The sequence below is a fragment of the Cherax quadricarinatus genome, chromosome 1, assembly GCF_038502225.1.
Source record: "Cherax quadricarinatus isolate ZL_2023a chromosome 1, ASM3850222v1, whole genome shotgun sequence".
Classification (NCBI taxonomy): Eukaryota; Metazoa; Arthropoda; class Malacostraca; order Decapoda; family Parastacidae; genus Cherax; species Cherax quadricarinatus.
The window spans coordinates 103258629-103281538 of NC_091292.1; the positions used below are offsets into that span (position 1 = coordinate 103258629).

Here is a 22910-nt window from a genome sequence, read left to right on the forward strand (position 1 = left end):
TCGAGACCCAGCTCCCGGCCCGCAGTGTGTATGTGTGTGCGCGCGTTCGTGTGTGTGTGTGAGCACGTCAGTTGTTTATATGTCCCAGAAATACAACTCACTTCTGTGTACCGTAATACTAATGAGAATACCATTAACACTGAGAGTAGTTCTAATAATTATAATACTAGCGTGTGTTAACAAGTCATTCTTTCACTACCTTTTTACTACATGTGTACCCAATACTTGCTTCTCAGATTGTACTGTCTTTGTGTCCTAAAACATTATCTCTCGAAACTGTTGTCAGGGCTGTAGTCCCATTAGTCCTTGCTCCTACGTGTGTGTGTGTGTGTGTATTTACCTATTTGTGGTTGCAGGGGTCGATACATAGCTCTTGGCCCCGCCCGTGTGTGTGTGTATTTACCTATTTGTGGTTGCAGGGGTCGATACATAGCTCTTGGCCCCGCCCGTGTGTGTGTGTGTGTGTGTGTGTGTGTGTGTGGAGTGAGATGGGGGATTAGGGAGGAGAAATGAAGGTATTTTCATTATAACTACAAGTGTGATGATAACATCAGACTCTTGGCTTCAGGGTACCAGGTGGAATATTGGCCCGAGGAGGAGGAGGAGGAGGCGGAGGCGGAGGCGGAGGAGGAGGAGGAGGAGGAGGAGGAGGAGGAGGAGGAGGAGGAGGAGCAGCAGCAGCAGTAGCACCAACACCAGCAGCAGCACCAACACCAGCACTAGCACCAGCAGCAGCACCAACACCAGCACCAGCAGCTGCAGCAGCAGCAGCAGCAGCAGCAGCAGCAGCAGCAGTTAGCTGTTAGCTGCTTGTTGCAGCAGCAATTGCAGCTAGCTGCTGCTGCGTTGCCTGCTTGTTGCGTTAAACGTTGCGTTGCTGCGTTGCTGTTGTTGTTGTTGCTGCTGCTGTTGGTTGCTGCTGCCGCTTGCTTGCTTGCTTGCTGCTGCTGCCTGCTGCTGCTGAACGTAGTTCAACCGTTGCTGTTGCTTGCTTAGTTGCTGCTGCTTGCTGCTGCTTGCTGCTGTTGCTGCTGCTGTTCCGCCGCGCTGCTTCGCGCCGTTGCTGCTTGCTGCTGCTTGCTTGCTGTTGTCCGTTGCATGCTGCGTTGCCTCTTGCTTGTTGTTGCTGTTCTGCTGCTGCTTGCCGCTGCTTGCCACGCTTGCTGCGTTGCTGCCTGTTGCTGCTGCCGCTGCTGCCGTTGCCGCTGTTGCTGCTTGTTGCTGCTTGCTGCTGTTGCTGCTGTTGTTGCCGTTGCTGCTGTTGTTGTTGCTGCTGCTGCTGCTGCCGTTGCTGCTGTTGCTGCCTTGCTGCTGCTGCTGCTGCTTGCTGCTGTTGCTTGCCTTGCTTGCTGCTGCTGCTGCTGCTGTTGCTGCCGCTGCTGCTGCCGTTGCTGCTTGCCTGCTTGCTGCTGCTGTTGCTAGCTTGTTCGTTGCTGCTGCTTGCCGCTGCTGCCGCTGCTGTTCCGCCGCTGCTGCTGTTGCTGCCGCTTGCTGCTGCTGCTGCCGTGCCGTTGCTGCTGCCTTGTTGCCTGCTGTTGCTTGCTGCCGCTTGCCGCTGCTGCTGCTGCCGCAGCCTGCCTTGCTGCCGTTGCCGTGCTGCCGCAGCATGCTGTTGCTTGCTTGCTGCTGCTGCAAGCTTGCTGCTGTTGTTGCGCTTGCTGCTGTTGCTGCTGTTAGTTGCGCGCTGCAGCAGCAGCTTGCCGCTTGTTGCTGCTGCTGCTTGTTGCTGCTGTTGCTGCTGCTGCGCTGCGCTTGCCGTTGCTGGCTGCTGCTGTTGTTGCCGCGTGCTGCTGCTTGCTGCTGCTGCCGTTGCTTGCTGTTGCTTGCTGCCGTTGCGTGCAGGTGGTGGTATAAGTTGTGGTACGGTGGTGCTGGAGATGTTGGTACAAATGATAGTATAGATGATGGTATAGGTAGTGCTGGAAGTGGTTACTGGAGGCGGTGGTACAGGTGGTAGTACAGATGGTGGCACAGGTGGTAGTCCACATGATGGTACAGATGGTGGTACAGATGGTAGTACAGATGGTGGTACAGATGGTGGTACAGGTGACGGTACAAGTAATGGCGGTACAGAGCTGTATATGACCTTAATTATAATTAAAACAAAATGTCTGATAACTTGATGAGAGAGTTGAGTGACTGAGCCGGTTACTCCACCTATATATTTTTCAACATTCCTCTACATTCTTCATCATTCCTCTACATTCTTCAACATTCCTCTACAACAATATTCTCAATGTTTCATCAATGTTCTCTTCACTTTATTTTCGACATTTGTTTTATTTTTATTATTAACTTATGTTTAATTTTCTGCATTTTAATTTACCTATTACTATTATTGTTGCTAATAATTGCATTGTGTTGCGTGTGGCAGCATCGCTTCAGGCAGGTGGTGACCTTCACTGGTGAGGTCAATAGAGGTCGCTTCGGCCTCTCTCTCACTGCCCTTGGGGACATCAACATTGATGGCATTGATGGTGAGTTGCTAGTCTTGCACAGTCTGATGCCGAGAACACGTTCTTTAATAATAATTTTAGTTCACACATGTTCATTATATACATGTGCAGAACAACCATTGTGAAAAAAATAATGAACTTCCAAGGGCTTTCGTGATTTCTCACATTATCAGGGAATTGTAAAAATGAAAGTTCAGAAGGCATGTTAGGACGAGATTACACCTCGCGGTCAACTTACAACACCTGGCCATTTATGATGTAGAATTTGGGAAGAATTTAAGATATCTTCGACAAGTTAAAATCTTCAAGCTTGGGGGGAATATAAGCTGTGTCTGACAGGTCCTTGACCACCTACCTACAGCATCATAAAGGGTCAGGTGTTGTAAGTTGACCGCGAGGTGTAATCTAGTCCTTATACGCCTGCTAATCTTTTATTTTTACAATTCCTTGATAATGTGAGAAATCACGAAATCGCTTGGAAGTTCACTATTTTCTCACAGTTCTGCATATTGTGATATCACCTGTTTACTGTGATTATATATATATATATATATATATATATATATATATATATATATATATATATATATATATATATATATATATATATATATATATATATCCCATATTAGTATTAATAAACGAATACAAATTTGGTAGGTTAATGAGGTTTAAAATCTATCGACTGCAACAGTGTCTTTACAGCTAAATTTACGGTAACCTTTTCACTGCTAGACAGTACTGCTTTAATCCTTATTTTAAGAAAAGATATCAAGTTTTTGAGATTGTTGTACTCTGTACAACAATCTATGAGGTAACTGTAAAATATGAAATAAGAAAATTATTAATATTTGTTTCAAGTGGTGTAACACTGCTTAATGGGGTCTGATAATGATCTATTGTGACCTCTGTTACCCTATTGTTTGTGCTACCGCTCAACAGGATGAGCTGCGGGTGTACACTAAACTAACCATTCAGGCGGCACAACTAACTCGGCGAGAAAAATGATAGGCTAGACAACTAACTAGATACGCTGAGAAAAATACGCCCCTCAGGGTACATCCTGTATTCCTCTGGATGCAAAGCCAGTCTTTATTTAGGCTTTACATACATGACATAGTAATTTTTTTACAGACCGCATGGAATATGTACACTACATATATTTATCCAGTATATTATATATGCAGTAAAATGAAAAAAATAAATATTTGAAAAGCTAAATAAATGAAAGTTGAGTGCATAAGTAGTGGTAAAGAAAGAGTATAATGTATAGGCTTCGTAGATTACTTTAGTTACCGCTAAGACAGTTGAACCTGAAGATTCATTTTCTGTGAGCACAGAAGAGTCAAACTGTTTTCTGTGACAGACTTGGCAGTGGGGGCACCATACAGCGGGAAAGATGGCAATGGAGCTGTTTTCATCTACCATGGCTTTGTTATACGTAGTGGTGAGCTCATTCCAGAGGAAATGAAGAAACCATCTCAGGTTAGATGGTTTTAAATATTTTGTACATTATTTTTTTTAGACAATATCGTCATAATGGTATGCAAATATATACTACCTTATTTTACAGGCTAAGAGCATTTATAAACCTTAACCTAAGAGCTCATTTATAAACCTTAACCTAACAGCTCATTTATAAACCTTAACCAACATTATTTATCAAGTGCCTATAAAGTAATTCTCTTATTACTTAGTAGAAAAAATATAATCCCTTGTCATTTCTTCATGTCATGGTTGTCAAGATGCATTTAATTTCCTTTAGGAAGTGAGAATTTTAAATGATGTTGTTTTGTGATGGTGTTCAGGTGATTTACGCGAAAGATGTGTCCCGGGGTCCTAGCATATCAACGTTTGGGTGGTCACTGTCAGGAGGGATGGACATGGATGATAACCAGTACCCAGACCTGCTGGTGGGAGCCTACCTCTCTGACGCTGCTGTACTGCTCAAGTAAGAACACAAGTTACACAACCTGTACATTACATTAATAGATGACACTGCACACCACCACCCTGTATACTGATTGCAATGCAGTGCAGTGTATATATCAAAATACAGTACATTAACCAGGTGACACAAGCCACTTGTATTCCACCTAATTCAACTGCTACATTCTACACAGTGTAGGCTCTTCAAGGTGTTGTGAATGGTATATACCCTGTGTTACAAAATGCGACATCTATTAGCATAGACATCAACCAGACAATCCTTAGTCTGTTTATTGATTCCCTTCGAGCATCTAGCTTGTAATAAAGTTGGTAGAATTACCGACAATATGTAAAGTAAAAGGACACAAGTGCAACTAATGTGACATTTATTGTGGCAACGTTTCGCTCTCCAGGAGCTTTATCAAGCCATTACAAACAATACATGGACACAGAGGGTATATAAAGGCTCAGAGTGAGGTGAATACTAGTGAGGTACCAATTTGATGTTCACTAGTGGTAGTAGTAGTAGTAGTAGTAGTGGTAGTGACAAAAGTAATACAATATGGTAGAGCAATTAATTCGTACATGAGTAAAAGGATATAAAAGCTATTACTTGGGTAACATAAAAATAGGTTGGACAAATATTCACCTCACTCTGAGCCTTTATATACCCTCTGTGTCCATGTATTGTTTGTAATGGCTTGATAAAGCTCCTGGAGAGCGAAACGTTGCCACAATAAATGTCACATTAGTTGCACTTGTGTCCTTTTACTTTACAGCATCTAGCTTGTTTCTGGCTTTGTAACGGTTCATAAAACAAGAACCGAGGAACGCTGCAGCAGGCCTACTGGCCCATGTTAGGCAGGTCGTTCCAGTTTGTTATTTAAGAATTCAAGACCAGTTATCCTGTACCATATTGAGGATCTCATAGCATATTGGGGGCAAATGGTTTACAACTTGTTGAATAAAAGCTAACAAATTAAGACGTTTTTATGATGTTTGATTAAAGATTTCCTCAAGAAATTTGTAATGAACGTGTACTGCAACTGTAACCTTCATTTAATTACTTTACTATTATATTATTTGACTTCTTATAATCAAGTCACTCTTCAGGGTAGGGATGCCTTTGTACTGGAACTACTCTCTCCATCCTTGGATCAGACTTGATTCCTTCAAACCTCCCTTTCCCCACATATTGTCTAGCCTTTGTGCAATTACACTTTAACACAAATATAATAATAATAATAATAGTGTGTGCAAAGGTATAAAGTTGAAAGTGAACATAGAAAAGAGTAAGGTGATGAGGGTATCAAATGATTTAGATAAAGAAAAATTGGATATCAAATTGGGGAGGAGGAGTATGGAAGAAGTGAATGTTTTCAGATATTTGGGAGTTGACGTATCAGCAGATGGATTTATGAAGGATGAGGCTAATCATAGAATTGAGGTTCGAGACGACAACAACAATGGCGACTGGTTTTCGAAGAAGAGTTAATACTGTGTGTATTGACCTTATAAAGGGCACAATCCCCAGCGCATCAATTAATGTGTTGGTGCCGATGATCATCCGCGATGTATATTTCATCCAGCGTGAATCCCTGTGTGGTGTTGCCTTAAATGGACTATCCCGGATATTCGTCAAGTTTTGTGATACCAAGATCTACGAGCAGATTGTCAACCAGTATCAGGATGTTAGCAAGCAAGTCACCCCAGCAGTCACAGTTAAGTTGCACGACGTTTCACAATACTATACATGGGTACGTGTGCAAAATGTGCCTTTTGAGGCTAACGAAGTTGACATACGTGAAGCCTTCAAATACTATGGGACGGTCCACCAGGTAACTATGGGTCGGTGGTCTGATGGCCACTTTGCTGGTTTACAAGAAGGGTCTTTCACGTTAAAAATGTCCCTGCGCCAACCAATACCTTCGTACATAAACCTAGAGGAGTTCCATACCCAGGTGTATGTTACGTATCCCGGACAGAGACAAACTTGTCGCCTTTGCGGCGCATTGGACCACATTGCTGCACAATGCGTTAAGCGCCAGCCGCCCTCAGGACGTGGTCGTCGTCCGGATGGTGAGGCTCCTCGTTGGAATCTGGCAGATGAAGTAGTCGAGGACTTACCGTGCCTGCAATCGTGGAGTGATGAGGTGGATCGGGCCATGCTTGTGGAGTCATCCTGTGTGACTCTACCTGGTACGGTCAACCACGATGTGGTAGAATATTGTGGACGTGAGAGCCCTCAAGCAAGAGAGGGTGCTGATATGGAAGCTAACATTGTATCGACATTGAGCGACCTTTTAGCTTCGCAGGAGTATGATTCTGTGCCGTGTGTGCCTGTGTTGGAGTGTTCAGATGAGGAGAGAACACAGTTAAAGGAAGTCGATCAGTTAATTAACGTAAGTGAGGTAGAAGGTCCGAGAGTTCATACTGTTGCGGTAGAAGTTCACAAGGAGAACAGTACAGGTCGTGATAAAGCTGAGGATGCTGTTACTAGGAAGCGTGCAGCTACCCCGCCTGACTCCGACGATGTCTTGACCCCTGGACAGCGCTCTGGGAAGAAGACGTGGTCGGAAGTCACGGGTGGGGCGTCGCGTGTTTCCAGGACAGCGAGTAATATAACAGAGAATGTCCAAGGTAAAGGTGGCGCCTTTGGCGTTAGTCAACATAAAGGGAAAAAGGGTGTGGTGGTCCCTCGAGGAAAGCCACCATTAGCAAAGTTAGGTGTATAACTATAAATGTTAATGGTATGAAAAATAACAGAAGGCAAGTGCAGGTTCATGAGTGGTTGCATCGCTTTGCAGTAGACGTATGTTTCGTGCAAGAACATAACCATAAAGTTGGAAGTTCGTTTGCGATAGATGGTTATGATGTTTATATGGCTCACTCGAGTCGTTTGAAAGGTGGTCTGTGGCTGTGTTAATAAAAGCGACCAGCCTATTCGTGATGAAACATTGGGAGGAAGGGGGGGTCGCGTGGTACGTGTCATAGGTGAGTGGGGTACTTAACGGGTTGGTTTTGTAGGAGTATATGGGCCAGCTGAACATGATGTTAATATTAAAAATACTTTTGTTAACGATGTTCTTGTGTACTATTTGAGATCTCTGCCTGATATAACAGTAGTTGGTGGCGACTGGAACTGTGTGGTGCACCATAAAGACGTAGAACCGAGGGGAACGGGTTATTGTTCGATTATTTTGGGTGATTTGTTGTCTGGGCTGGGGTTGGTGGATGTAAGTGGAAGCAGTGACTTAGGGATTGAGCACACTTTCGTGCATAAAGACTATGCTGCGCGCTTAGACAGGGTATATGTGTCTCAGCGGGTAGTTGTAACCAAAGTGCGTGTGTTAGATGTGTATTTCTCCGACCATCGCGGTGTTCTCGTAGAGCTCGACTGGAGAGGTCTCCCGACTCGTTTTAAAGGATATTGGAAGTTAAATACTCATTTACTTCAAAGTGCAGAAGATAAGACACTCTTCACGCACTTACGGACGTCTATGAGAGTAGACTCCTTGGAAGGTAGTGATTTAGTGCGACAATGGGACGAGGTTATGAAGCCTCGCACTAAGGATTTTTATGTACATCGGGGTAAGGAGGCCTCTCGATTGGAGTATGGATTTTTGAGGTACCTGGAGGGTTCTTTGCAGCAATGTTATGCGCAAGGGGAGGTATCTGGAATTTACCCAGTGGACGAGATTGACAATCTAAAGGAACGCATCCAGGTGCTGAAAAATACGGTTTTTGATGGGGTGCGTATTTCGAGTGGAGTCGAGGAGGCCGTGTGGGGTGATAAGCCGTCCGCTTGTGTCTTATGTAGTCAGACACAAAGGAGGAAGGCGACCGAAATCGTGAGTTTAGTGGTGCAGGATGGCGTTGAAGGGTATAGTGAGGGTCAGGTTGTAACAACAACTGAAGCTATTATGTTGATAAATGGTTTAATCTCAAAATGCTAAATAAAGATGTAAGCGTGGATGCAATACAGGAATTGGGGCGGAATGTACGATGTGAGTTGAATGATAATGATCTCTTTCTCATGGGTGGGCCTATAACTGAAGCTGAGGTGTGGGAGGCTTTGCAGGGAATGTGCAAGGGTAAGGCACCAGGTATTGATGGCATTCCGTGTGAATTTTATATTCAACATTGGGAGGTCCTACGGACTTTTCTGGTACGTTTACTCAATGCGATGAAGGAAGGGGGACGTTTAGGTTTGTCTCAGAGTACGGCGGTTTTGGTGTTAGTTAAAAAATGTGACATACCCGTATCACTTAAGGATTACTGACCAATATCACTAATGTGTAGTGATTATAAATTATATGCAAAAATTTTAATGAATAGGATTAAGAAAGTGTTTGACAAGGTAATACATAAGGGTCAGTTTTGGCATGCCAGGTAGGACAATGTATGATGGTCATGGGAATATCAGGGAGTTTGTCGAGGAATGCGGAACGAGGGGCGGGGGTGGTGTTTTGGCTTTAGACTGGCAAGCTGCTTTTGATAGTGTAGAAAGGGATGTGCTGTGGAAGTTTATGAAGTGGCAGGGTTTTGGTAATGAGATCATCATGTGGGCTCGTTCTTTGTATAATGGTGCTGGGTTTCAAGTACAAATTAATGGGAAGTTAGGAGACTTTGTCAAATTAAATAGAGGCATTCGGCAGGGATGCCCTATGTCTCAAATGCTCTTTGCTTGCATGCAGGACCCTTTTTATTGGACAGTTTGTGGGCGGGGAGTAGATTCGTTGTGGGGTTCGGGTAGTGATCGACCTGCCATAGTAGGTTATGTAGATGATACAACTGTCCTATTATGTACGAGGGAGCAATTGAGTTTTGTGGGAAGACTTGTAGATGTATTTGGTAAGGCAACAGGAATGCGGGTTAACAAAGAAAAATCAAAGATTATGAAGTTGGGAGATTGGGCGAGAGAGGAGGTAGGTATAGAGACGTGGACGGTGGTTGACTGTTAATATATGTGGTATACGGTATATGAGGGAGGTTGATAAGACGAGGGCATGTAATTCGGGGAGGGTGGTAAATAGTGTTTTGAGGCGTTTAAATAGTCTTAGGCCACGACATTTAACCCTACACCAGTGGGCGATAGTAATTAATGTTCTTCTTTATAGTAAAGTTTGGCACGTTGCTGCGCTGTATCCCCTAATACAGGAGGATATCAAACATCTTTTAAATAGAGTTTATAGATTTCTGTGGGGCTCAGGGTGCGACTGGCTCACAAGAGTGGTGGTAGAGACACCAATGCATCAAGGAGGGTTAGGTCTTGTTCCTTTAAGAGACCGAGTCATTGCTTGTTATGTGAAACGTCGTTTTCTCTGACTGGGTGGCAGGCACGGTGGTTTAACAGAAATGTATCGTGACCTGCGCAGGTGGTATGGACGGGCAGATGTAATCAGGTGCGATACGATGTTACGTGTGTTACTGTGCATGCGAGACGTGCGGAGCGTTAAATTGAGTACTTTGGAAAGAGTGGGTATGGTGAAAGTTGAGGTGAGAGTTCAGGGAATGTTCCCCATGTACGCGTGGTGTGATATATGGAAGCGGGTTCATCAGTTATGTCTCCTTCCTTGAGTATGCGAAGTGGTTTTTAAATTTTTGCATGGGATTCTGCCGTCCAAGGTGGTGTTGTCTACTCGGAGTGTAGAGGAGGACCGGAGTTGTTCAGTGTGCGGGGAGGACGAATCAGCGTTTCATGTTGTGTATTTCTGTGAAAATTTAGGTAAGATAAGATAAGATTTCGTTCGGATTTTTAACCCCGGAGGGTTAGCCACCCAGGATAACCCAAGAAAGTCAGTGCGTCATCGAGGACTGTCTAACTTATTTCCATTGGGGTCCTTAATCTTGTCCCCCAGGATGCGACCCACACCAGTCGACTAATACCCAGGTACCTATTTGCTGCTAGGTGAACAGGACAACAGGTGTAAGGAAACGTGTCGAAATGTTTCCACCCGCCGGGAATCGAACCCGGGCCCTCCGTGTGTGAAGCGGGAGCTTTAGCCACCAGGCCACCGGGCCACACACCACACGTGCGTGGTTAAGCAGGGTTTTACGAATGGTAGGGGGGGGAGGTTTGTCGGTACTTAGGGCGTTGAGTTTTGATGTGGGTGGGGTTGACATCTGTGTACAACGTGCAGTGTCGTATGTCGTAGCCGATTATATTTATGTGTCATGGGCTATGAGACATGTTGAAGGTAATAGCAGAATCCGGGTTTTAGCGGGAACAATTCTTAGAACTAAGTGTTGAAATCAGTTGGTACATGAGGGGAGATGGGAGAAAGATTTCCCGTCTGCATATAGAGCGTTAGAGTTAAAGGATTTGAGATAATTTGTGTTTGTTCAGTGGGTAATCTAACGGGCTGGTCAGCTGCGTTTAATTGTGTGTAAATGTCTTGTGTTTGTGAAAGTTGTATGTATGTCTCCAATGTTGCATGTATGTCTCCAATGTTGTATGTATATCTCCAATGTGATGATGTCATTAATAAAAATGTAAAATTTTGTATGTGCAGAACGTTAAGAGTTTTGCCCTTTTTACCAATCATTAGTATTTGTATTGATGTGTTTTCCTATTACATGTAATATATGATATTGCATGTAATTGATTACATTATTGTTGAGATGTAATATAACACATCGTATTTGTTATATTTGGATGTTTTCGTCGTCGATTCATTAATACCTATATCTATGTTAGTGTGTATGAGTGTGCTTGTGTGTGTATGTTATTGTGTGTGTTGGTTTTTTAACACAATGATTATTATACAGTCTATATACTTACCCATGTGTGCTTGCCATTTGTATATACAACATAGTTAGACATGTTCTTTAATAATGTATAATGTGTTGTGTCCGAGTATAAAACCATTGTCAATACTTTGTTTGTGTGTAAGGTGGCCCGGTGGCCTGGTGGCTAAAGCTCCCGCTTCACACACGGAGGGCCCGGGTTCGATTCCCGGCGGGTGGAAATTCCGACACGTTTCCTTACACCTATTGTCCTGTTCACCTAGCAGCAAATAGGTACCTGGGTGTTAGTCGACTGGTGTGGGTCGCATCCTGGGGGACAAGATTAAGGACCCCAATGGAAATAAGTTAGACAGTCCTCGATGACGCACTGACTTTCTTGGGTTATCCTGGGTGGCTAACCCTCCGGGGTTAAAAATCCGAACGAAATCTTATCTTATTATATTGTACGGTATCGTTGGTCGTGTGAGATTATGATGTGGACGGATCTTGTTAATGTAATTTGACTACAGGAAATTCTTTATAACCAATGTTAGAAATCAAACTGTTCCATATTTACATAATGTACTTTTTGCACTTGCAGTTTGTTTTGTAATCCGTGAGTCAGTTATAACCTTTACCATTTTAAGTTTAGGGAACAGATGTATCATTGTAGTTTATGCTTCATATTCTTACGTGTCGTAAGATTCATACTTTTGGATAGCATAATAGATGTGTTAGGGTTAACTTAATTTATTGTGTACCCTTGTGGTTCTGATTTATGTTGTACTTTTCAGATAGGGGGGGGGGGTTATGTCTGGGGAAGGTACTAACTCTTTTGAGTTAGTACCTTATGACGTTAAGTCATAGTACAGAATATCTGGTTTTACTTTTGATGTAGTTAGTACGGAAGTATGTATCAATTCTCTCCTTTGGTTACTGTGTGTGTTTTCAGTAGATAATATTTGTTACATGATGTATAATTATTATATTTGTATGTGGTATTATATGGCCATGGAAAGTTTATTACATTTGTTGACAGATAAGGCCTGTTTTGTTATTTTTTATGTGCTGTGATGTATTTTTTAAATAAAATATAAAAGAAAAAATCATAGAATTGATGAGGGAAAAAAGGTGAGTGGTGCATTGAGGTATAGGTGGAGACAAAAAACGTTATCTATGGAGGCAAAGAAAGGAATGTATGAAAGTATAGTAGTGCCAACACTTTTATGTGGGTGTGAAACTTGGGTTGTGAATGCAGCAGCGAGGAGATGGTTGGAGGCAGTGGAGATGTCCTGTCTAAGGGCAATGTGTGGTGTAAATATTATGCAGAAAATTCGGAGTGTGGAAATTAGGAGAAAATGTGGAGTTAATAAAAGTACTGTATTAGAGGGCTGAAGAGGGGTTGTTGAGGTGGTTTGGTCATTTAGAGAGAATGGATCAAAGTAGAATGACATGGAGAGCGTATAAATCTGTAGGGGAAGGAAGGCGGGGTAGGGGTCATCCTCGAAAAGGTTGGAAGGAAGGGGGTAAGGGAGGTTTTGTGGGTGAGGGGCTTGGACTTGCAGCAGGCATGCGTGAGCGTGTTTGATAGGAGTGAATGGAGACGAATGGTATTTGGGACCTGATGAGCTGTTGGAGCGTGAGTAGGGTAATATTTAGCGAAGGGATTCAGGGAAACCGGTTATGTTTATATAGCCAGACTTGAGTCCTGGAAATGGGAAGTACAGTGCCTGCACTCTAAAGGAGGGGTTTGGGATATAGGTAGTTTGGAGGGGTATGTTGTGTACCTTTATACGTATATGCTTCTAAGCTGTTGTATTCTGAGCACATCTGCAAAAACAGTGATTATGTATGAGTGAGGTGAAGGTGTTGAATGATGATGAAAGTATTTTCTTTTTGGGGATTTTCTTTCTTTTTGGGTCACCCTGCCTTGGTGGGAGATGGCCGACTTGTTAAAAAAAAAAATAATAATAGTGTACATAACAGTGTATTTTAATTACCCTCACACTTGGTTTCTCATCCACTACCCTCCCACCAACTTCTGCTTCTTTGATTCCACTGCAGATCCCGGCCTATTGTGAATCTGCTAAATCACAGCCTCACCTTCCTGTCAGAGGGCAAGATCATCGACATAGAATCTGGAGCAAGCCTGGAGGCTGGCTGCCGCACCCAGAGTGGCAGACCTGTCACCTGTGTTCCCCTTGAATTCTGTGTGGGCTATGGTGGTCTTGGAGTTCCTGAGGACATTGGTAAGGCACTCTATGATTCACAGTTATGTGACATGAACAAATCAAATTACATTTATTCTTGAGTTTTCACATTGGTAAAGTGTTGTAGTCTGTAAGGTTTGTGCTGGGTTACATTGTGAGAGGCAGACTAGAACCTACACACTGCTTGCTTCCAGTCCCTTGAAGTCTTACCCATCTTCCTCTCATTCCTCCCCTCTCTTCCTTTCTCCTTCCAAGTGTTCATATTGAAGCATATAAGTGATCAGCATTTAGATAAGGGTAAAGAGCTGTTTGTTGCACATATAGACTTAGAAAAGGCATATAGTAGAAAGAATTAAAGCTATGTTGCAGGTGTATGTAATAAACAGTAGGTTACTAAATGCAGTAAAGATTTTTTATGTGGATAGGATCAGGTTAGGGCATGTAGGAGGGAGGGAGACTATTTCCTAGACAGGCTATGTGATGTCACCATGGTTGTCTAATATTTATACATGCTATTGTAAAAGTGAATGCTAGGGTTTTGGAAGAGGTGCATGGAATTAAATGATATTGGATCTGATACAAAATGGGAGCTGTCACAGTTGCTCTTTACTGATAACAGTTCTTTTGGGAGACTGAAAACATATTACAAGAGTTGGTTGAAAAATTTTGGAGGATATGTAAAGGCCTGTTCTGGTCCTGGAACAGGCCTTTTGGTTATTAGCCTGATTGATCTGGCTGTTGGTTATGGGAGTGACTAAAAGTCTAGGCCATGATAGAGCAAATATCAGATTAAAGGGAGTATGGGAGAAGTGAATGTATTCAAATACATGGGAGTAGACATATCAGCAGATGGGTCTGTGAAAGATAAAGTGGCTTGGTGGCAAAAGCTCTCGCTTCACACTGAGGGTCTGGGTTTGATTCCCAGCGAAGGGGTGGAAACATCGGACGTGTTTCCTCACACCGGCTGTCCATGTTCACTTATCAGTATAATGGGTACCTGGGTGTTAGTAGACTGGTGTGGGTCACATCCTGGGACAAAAACTGACCTAATTTGCCCAAAATGCTCAGCATAACAAGCGGCTTTCTATATAGTAGTATGTCATTGATGTCAGCTAGGGCTGTATACCATGTACATGTTTTTTTTTTTTTTTTTTTTGAACAAGTCGGCCGTCTCCCACCGAGGCATGTACTTGTACATGTACTTGTGGTAAATAAAGATATAAAAAAAGGTAGATAGTTTGTTGGGGCCTCTGTGGCTGTGATGTTCGAGAAGCTTTTAATCAACAAGCAAGATGTTTTAAAGGAATAGAATTTTAATATGTTTCTCTCTCAACTTCTTTTTATTTATGAAGTGTTCTCTATTTTTCTGGAAAGAAACAAATGTGTTTTGCTCATAATTAAAGTGCAAAAATGTTCTGTTTTTAAGACAGAAACAAATTTGTTATGTTCTTAAGAAATTAACACTGAGTCTTTCATCCCACAGAACTGGACGTGGAGTACACATTGGATGGTAAAGTAAATACTGCACGCATCTTCTTCCTCAACACTGACCAGTGGATGTTGAAAGAAACAATCCAGCTTGAGAAGGAAATCCCCAGGTGTCAGCTGCACCAGGTGTATGTTGCAGTAAGTTCTTGAATGTTGACTCTTGCCTAGGTGTTGAGTAGTGGTGTAAGGGCAGCAGGTACTCCAACCATCAATTGTGTGAAGGTGCAAAAAGTATCCACCAACTATGGTGATTGCATCTGTATTGTGGTGTTCACATAAATTTTTTACATATACATATTAAGGAAAGGCTTGGAAAAAATCTTGCAAAATAATTTAAAGATCTAAGAGAGATGAACCTTGAAGCTGGACTAAAGATAGATGAGCATAATTTTTAGCATTCTTCAATTGTAAACTATGAGAAAGTAGTACCAAAAGGTTACTAGGAAATATTTCTTAACAAATAGTAGTAACTTGAGGCAGTGTATACTAAAACCTTTGGAAATTATATTGTTCTTGATCTTAACAATGAGAACAGAACACCACAAACATACATATGCTCTTGAAACTACAAATTGTAATCACACAAATGATACTAAAACTAAACTAATCATAATATAAGTAGCTCTCTTCCTTGTCACCCCTTCTCAACAGCCGACACTGACAGACAAATTGACGCCTATCGGTGCTGAGGTTAAGTATCAGCTGGTGGAGCCCAAGTACCGCAGGACCCCACGCTCCCTCACACCCATCCTCAATCAGCGTCAGAAGCTCGCCCTTTCAGACTCCCTCACCATCCAGAAGAATTGTGGAGATGACAATGTTTGCATCCCTGACCTCATTCTCACCTTTACTGCGTGAGTCTCTTCTTCATCCTTTAATCTATGCTTGAGTCCCTTTTTTTATTGTTTGCTTTCAGAAAATCTGTAGTTGAGATTATACTATACAGGAGAGCCTTGCTTTACAATCTTTGGCTAATGCAGTGGTTTTCGATTATATCCATTCTTCATTTATTCAGGCTACCTACAATGAATATACTTACCACTCACTATAAGCTAAGTATAGATATATTTTAAGGTAAGTAATGTGTGCACTGTATATGCATTTTTTAAGCTTTGCTCAATTCCTCGCTTAATATATGATAACGTAAACATGTTATCAGTCTTTTATTTGCATTTGAAAGTGAAAAAAAAGAAAGGGAGTGGGGGGCCTGTGTTTCACTTTACAGCAGTAACCCGGAACCTAACCTGCTGTATAAATGGAGCCTTCCTGTATATCTATTCTTTGTGATGAACATTTTTTTAAATTGTTTATTTTGTGTGATATTTGGTGTACTCGTGATTCACTTTCATCGGACACTAGGATTATATAAAGAAATAGACATTGCAATTTATTTTAGTTTCTGTATAAGCCTCCTTGTTTTCCTTCCATAAAGCAGTGTCAGTTGAGAGAATTAAATACCATAGTTACTTGCTAGGCTTGACTCATAGCTTTCATTTAATACCTAAAGAAGGATTTTGGTATAGTCGCCTCCTAGGCCTAACTCACTGTTATCATTCATGCTCATTTTTCAGGCCAGACACTTTTGTTTTTCGGAAGAAGGAGCAGCTGGAGGTGGATGTAAGAGTGGTCAATAATGCTGATGATGCATTTGAGGCAAAAGTTTACATACCTATTCCTGCTGGTCTGCTGTATAACACTTTTGCTGCTAAGGATAATACCTCCGTTACCTGCTCCCCACGCACCATGGGTGCCAACACCACCCTCATCTGTGATATTGGCAACCCACTACCCAGGCACAAGGGTGTAAGTTAAGAAACATTCTCATTTTACAAGCAGGCATGGGACTAGTCTTTTGTTTATGTATTTTTGTGGGATCTCATTACAGTTCATATGTATTAGTGCAGACTTCTGTTTTGATGTTTGTTATTTGAATGTTTGTATGATTTTCTGCATGAGTTCATTTATTTTATATTCTTGTAGAAATGGACCAGTTCTGTTTGCATTAATATCATCAGTGACTAACCTTCAAGCTTGCAGGGATGTACTGCAGTGCAATACATTAGTGCTACTCAAACTTTATTTCAATGCACTGGCCGTATTCCACTGAAGTAGTTGCCTCTTACGACACACATGGCTTATAGATGAAGAATTCTGTTCTACTTCCCCATGGTGATACTTAAACTTTATGTTATTTGAAAAATAATGTATAGATGTATGTGAGGCTGGGAAACATACAGTAGACAGTTGCAGTTTATTAAATTAAATTTTAAGAGCAGTGTATTAATGCTTATGTACGCTATATGGGCTTCATCACTGTACAATAGATGTGTGCCTGGCCCATGGTGCATACAATAAATTCACATAAATCGAATTCGTTATAACACACAAAGTACATATAGGGATTCATTCCACATTTCTTAACTAATATTTACCCCCAAAAATATGAGATTTCTACATGTGCAGCAAATCATTATACTATACAAAAATTATATGAATTTGCTTAAAGGACACTTGAGAAAAACAAAATCCTCCTCCTCCTCCTTCCAGTCTGTCTTTGTCTGGATTAAAGTGCTCATGTTATGAACCTGTGAATATATACATCCATATTACTATTTCCTTTTCTCCTTCCATTCCTAGTCGAGACTTTGTGTTGAAACAATCCAGCTTACTCTGGCTGTGTGTTCAGTTTCTTTTGATTTGGCATACACACTTAAATTGAAAACCAAGCATAGGACTTCATTCAAAAATAGGCTCCTTGGATTTACCATGCCCAGATTTGTTCATTCTATTAAGTCTTTCCAGTGAATGTCAATATAAACCAGTTTAGAGTGATATTTGAGGGAACATTTTCATAAGCCATTAATTGGTTCTAACCACCCACCTATCCTCTATCCCTCCTTCCTTCCCTCCCTTTCTCCTCCCTTCCTTCCTCTCTACTTCCCTTTCTTTCCCCTCTTTTCCCTCTTTCCCTTGTGTACAGAATATCTAAATAGATATTCTCAATAAAGAGTTGAAATCAAGAAATCAGATGTCAGAGAGCCTTCCTTGAGGAGTTCAGCCATTAAAAAGTAAGAATATGGAAGTACAATGCCTGCACTTTAAAGGAGGGGTTTGGGATATTGGCAGTTTGGAGGGATATGTTGTGTATCTTTATACATATATACTTCTAAATTGTTGTAGTATTCTGAGCACCTCTGCAAAAACAGTGATTATGTGTGAGTGAAGTGAAAGTGTTGAATGATGATGAAAGTATTTTCTTTTTGGGTCACCCTGCCTCAGTGGGAGACGGCCGACTTGTTAAAAAAAAAAAATGGAAATCTAGGCCATAAGTAAATATAATAAATAAATTAATATGTACACAGGACTTGAGTCCTGGAAATGGGAAGTACAATGCCTGCACTTTAAAGGAAGGGTTTGGGATATTGACAGTTTGGAGGGATATATTGTGTATCTTTATATGAGTATGCTTCTAGACTGTTGTATTCTGAGCACCTCTGCAAAAACAGTGATAATGTGCGAGTGTGGTGAAAGTGTTGAATGATGATGAAAGTATTTTCTTTTTGGGGATTTTCTTTCTTTTTTGGGTCACCCTGCCTCGGTGGGAGACGGCCGACTTGTTGAAAAAAAAAATCCCACCGAGGCAGGGTGACCCAAAAAAGAAAGAAAACCCCCAAAAAGAAAATACTTTCATCATCATTCAACACTTTCACCACACTCACACATTATCACTGCTTTTGCAGAGGTGCTCAGAATACAATAGTTTAGAAGCATATACGTATAAAGATACACAACATATCCCTCCAAACTGCCAATATCCCAAACCCCTCCTTTAAAGTCCAGGCATTGTACTTCCCATTTCCAGGACTCAAGTCCGACTATATGAAAATAACCGGTTTCCCTGAATCCCTTCACTAAATATTACCCTGCTCACACTCCAACAGATCGTCAGGTCCCAAGTATCATTCGTCTCCATTCACTCCTATCTAACACGCTCATGCACGCTTGCTGCAAGTCCAAGCCCCTCGCCCACAAAACCTCCTTTACCCCCTCTTTCCAACCCTTTCAAGGACGACCCCTACCCCTCCTTCCTTCCCCTATAGATTTATATGCTTTCCATGTCATTCTACTTTGATCCATTCTCTCTAAATGACCAAACCACCTCAAAAGCCCCTCTTCTGCCCACTGACTAATGCTTTTATTAACTCCACACCTCCTAATTTCCACACTCCGAATTTTCTGCATAATATTTACACCACACATTGCCCTTAGACAGGACATCTCCACTGCCTCCAACCGTCTCCTCGCTGCTGCATTTACCACCCAAGCTTCACATCCATATAAGAGTGTTGGTATTACTATACTTTCATACATTCCCTTCTTTGCCTCCATAGATAATGTTTTTTGACTCCACATATACCTCAATGCACCACTCACCTTTTTTCCCTCATCAATTCTATGATTAACCTCATCCTTCATAAATCCATCCGCCGACACGTCAACTCCCAAGTATCTGAAAACATTCACTTCTTCCATACTCCTCCTCTCCAATTTGATATCCAATTTTTCTTTATCTAAATCATTTGATACCCTCATCACCTTACTCTTTTCTATGTTCACTTTCAACTTTCTACCTTTACACACATTCTCAAACTCATCCACTAACCTTTGCAATTTTTCTTTAGAATCCCCCATAAGCACAGTATCATCAGCAAAAAGTAAATGTGTCAATTCCCATTTTGAATTTGATTCCCCATAATTTAATCCCACCCCTCTCCCGAACACCCTAGCATTTACTTCTTTTACAACCCCATCTATAAATATATTAAACAACCATGGTGACATTACACATCCCTGTCTAAGACCTACTTTTACCGGGAAGTAGTCTCCCTCTCTTCTACACACCCTAACCTGAGCCTCACTATCCTCATAAAAACTCTTTACAGCATTTAGTAACTTACCACCTATTCCATATACTTGCAACATCTGCCACATTGCTCCCCTATCCACTCTATCATATGTCTTTTCTAAATCCATAAATGCAATAAAAACTTCCCTACCTTTATCTAAATACTGTTCACATATATGCTTCAATGTAAACACTTGATCTACACATCCCCTACCCACTCTGAAACCTCCTTGCTCATCCGCAATCCTACATTCTGTCTTACCTCTAATTCTTTCAATTATAACCCTACCGTACACTATTCCTGGTATACTCAATAAACTTATTCCTCTATAATTTTTACAATCTCTTTTGTCCCCTTTCCCTTTATATAAAGGGATTATACATGCTCTCTGCCAATCCCTAGGTACCTTCCCCTCTTTCATACATTTATTAAACAAAAGTACCAACCACTCCAACACTATATCCCCCCCTGCTTTTAACATTTCTGTCATGATCCCATCAGTTCCAGCTGCTTTACCCCCTTTCATTCTACGTAATGCCTCGCGTACCTCCCCCACACTTACATTCTGCTCTTCTTCACTCCTAAAAGATGGTATACCTCCCTGACCAGTGCATGAAATTACCGCCTCCCTTTCTTCCTCAACATTTAAAAGTTCCTCAAAATATTCTCGCCATCTACCTAACACCTCCCTCTCCCCATCTACTAACTCCCCTACTCTGTTTTTAACTGACAAATCCATACTTTCCCTAGGCTTTCTTAACTTGTTTAACTCACTCCAAAATTTTTTCTTATTTTCATTAAAATTTCTTGACAGTCCCTCTCCCACTCTATCATCTGCTCTCCTTTTGCACTCTTTTGCCACTCTCTTCACCTTTCTTTTACTCTCCATATACTCTGCTCTTCTTATAACACTTCTGCTTTGTAAAAACCTCTCATAAGCTAACTTTTTCTCTTTTATCACACCCTTTACTTCATCATTCCACCAATCACTCCTCTTTCCACCTGCCCCCACCCTCCTATAACCACAAACTTCTGCCCCACATTCTAATACTGCATTTTTAAAACTATTCCAACCCTCTTCAACCCTCCCACTACTCATCTTTGCACTAGCCCACCTTTCTGCCAACAATCGCTTATATCTCCCCCGAACTTCCTCCTCCCTTAGTTTATACACTTTCACCTCCCTCTTACTTGTTGTTGCCACCTTCTTCTTTTCCCATCTACCTCTTACTCAAACTGTAGCTACAACTAAATAATGATCCGATATATCAGTTGCCCCTCTATAAACATGTACATCCTAGAGCCTACCCATCAACCTTTTATCCACCAATACATAATCTAACAAACTACTTTCATTACGTGCTACATCATACCTTGTATATTTATTTATCCTCTTTTTCATAAAATATGTATTACTTATTACCAAATCTCTTTCTACACATAGCTCAATTAAAGACTCCCCATTTACATTTACCCCTGGCACCCCAAATTTACCTACTACTCCCTCCATAACATTTTTACCCACTTTAGCATTGAAATCCCCAACCACCATTACTCTCACACTTGATTCAAAACTCCCCACGCATTCACTCAACATTTCCCAAAATCTCTCTCTCTCCTCTACACTTCTTTCTTCTCCAGGTATATACACGCTTACTATAACCCACTTTTCACATCCAATCTTTATTTTACTCCACATAATCCTTGAATTTATACATTTATAGTCCCTCTTTTCCTGCCATAGCTTATCCTTCAACATTATTGCTACTCCTTCTTTAGCTCTAACTCTATTTGAAACCCCTGACCTAATCTCATTTATTCCTCTCCATTGAAACTCTCCCACCCCCTTCAGCTTCGTTTCACTTAAAGCCAGGACATCCAGCTTCTTCTCATTCATAACATCCACAATCATCTCTTTCTTATCATTTGCACAACATCCACGCACATTCAGACTTCCCACTTTGACAATTTTCTTCTTCTTATTCTTTTTAGTAATCTTTACAGGAAAAGGGGTTACTAGCCCATTGTTCCCGGCATTTTAGTTGACTTTTACAACACGCATGGCTTACGGAGGAAAGATTCTTATTCCACTTCCCCATGGATATAAAAGGAAAAGTAATAAGACCAAGAATTATTAAGATAAAATCAAAGAAAACTCAGATGAGTGTGTATAAATAAACGTGTACATGTATGTGTAGTGTGACCTAAGTGTAAGTAGAAGTAGCAAGACATACCTGTAATCTTGCATATTTATGAGACAGACAAAAGACACCAGCAATCCTACCATCATGTAAAACAATTACAGGCTTTTGTTTTACATTCACTTGGCAGGACGGTAGTACCTCCCTGGGTGGTTGCTGTCTACCAACCTACTACATATATATCTTTCTTTCTTTCAACACACCGGCCGTATCCCACCGAGGCGGGGTGGCCCAAAAGGAAAAACGAAAGTTTCTCCTTTTACATTTAGTAATATATACAGGAGAAGAGGTTACTAGCCCCTTGCTCCCGGCATTTTAGTCGCCTCTTACAACACGCATGGCTTACGGAGGAAGAATTCTGTTCCACTTCCCCATGGAGATAAGAGGAAATAAACAAGAATAAGAACTAGAAAGAAAATAGAAGAAAACCCAGAGGGGTGTGTATATATGTGCTTGTACATGTATGTGTAGTGTGACCTAAGTGTAAGTAGAAGTAGCAAGACGTACCTGAAATCTTGCATGTTCATGAGACAGAAAAAAGGACACCAGCAATCCTACCATCATGTAAAACAATTACAGGCTTTCGTTTTACACTCACTTGGCAGGACGGTAGTACCTCCCTGGGCGGTTGCTGTCTACCAACCTACTACCTATAACTACATATATATATATTTTTTTTTTTTTTTCAACAAGTCGGCCGTCTCCCACCGAGGCAGGGTGACCCAAAAAAAAAGAAAGAAAATCCCCAAAAAGAAAATACTTTCATCATCATTCAACACTTTCACCACACTCGCACATTATCACTGTTTTTGCAGAGGTGCTCAGAATACAACAGTCTAGAAGCATACACACATAAAGATACACAACATATCCCTCCAAACTGCCAATATCCCAAACCCCTCCTTTAAAGTGCAGGCATTGTACTTCCCATTTCCAGGACTCAAGTCCGACTATATGAAAATAACCGGTTTCCCTGAATCCCTTCACTAA

The 22910-nt window shown here is 41.5% G+C and overlaps 1 protein-coding gene across 1 annotated transcript in view; it reads left to right on the forward strand.

Annotated features, from left to right (window-relative positions):
* Positions 1 to 22910, forward strand: part of LOC128685785 (integrin alpha-PS2) — a gene marked incomplete in the record, with an annotated part of 489877 nt that overhangs the window by 419082 nt on the left and 47885 nt on the right. The window contains 7 exon segments of the mRNA XM_070085511.1: positions 2375 to 2477; positions 3823 to 3941; positions 4265 to 4407; positions 13179 to 13363; positions 14808 to 14950; positions 15464 to 15666; positions 16384 to 16615. Coding sequence (XP_069941612.1) covers positions 2375 to 2477; positions 3823 to 3941; positions 4265 to 4407; positions 13179 to 13363; positions 14808 to 14950; positions 15464 to 15666; positions 16384 to 16615 — 1128 coding nt within the window.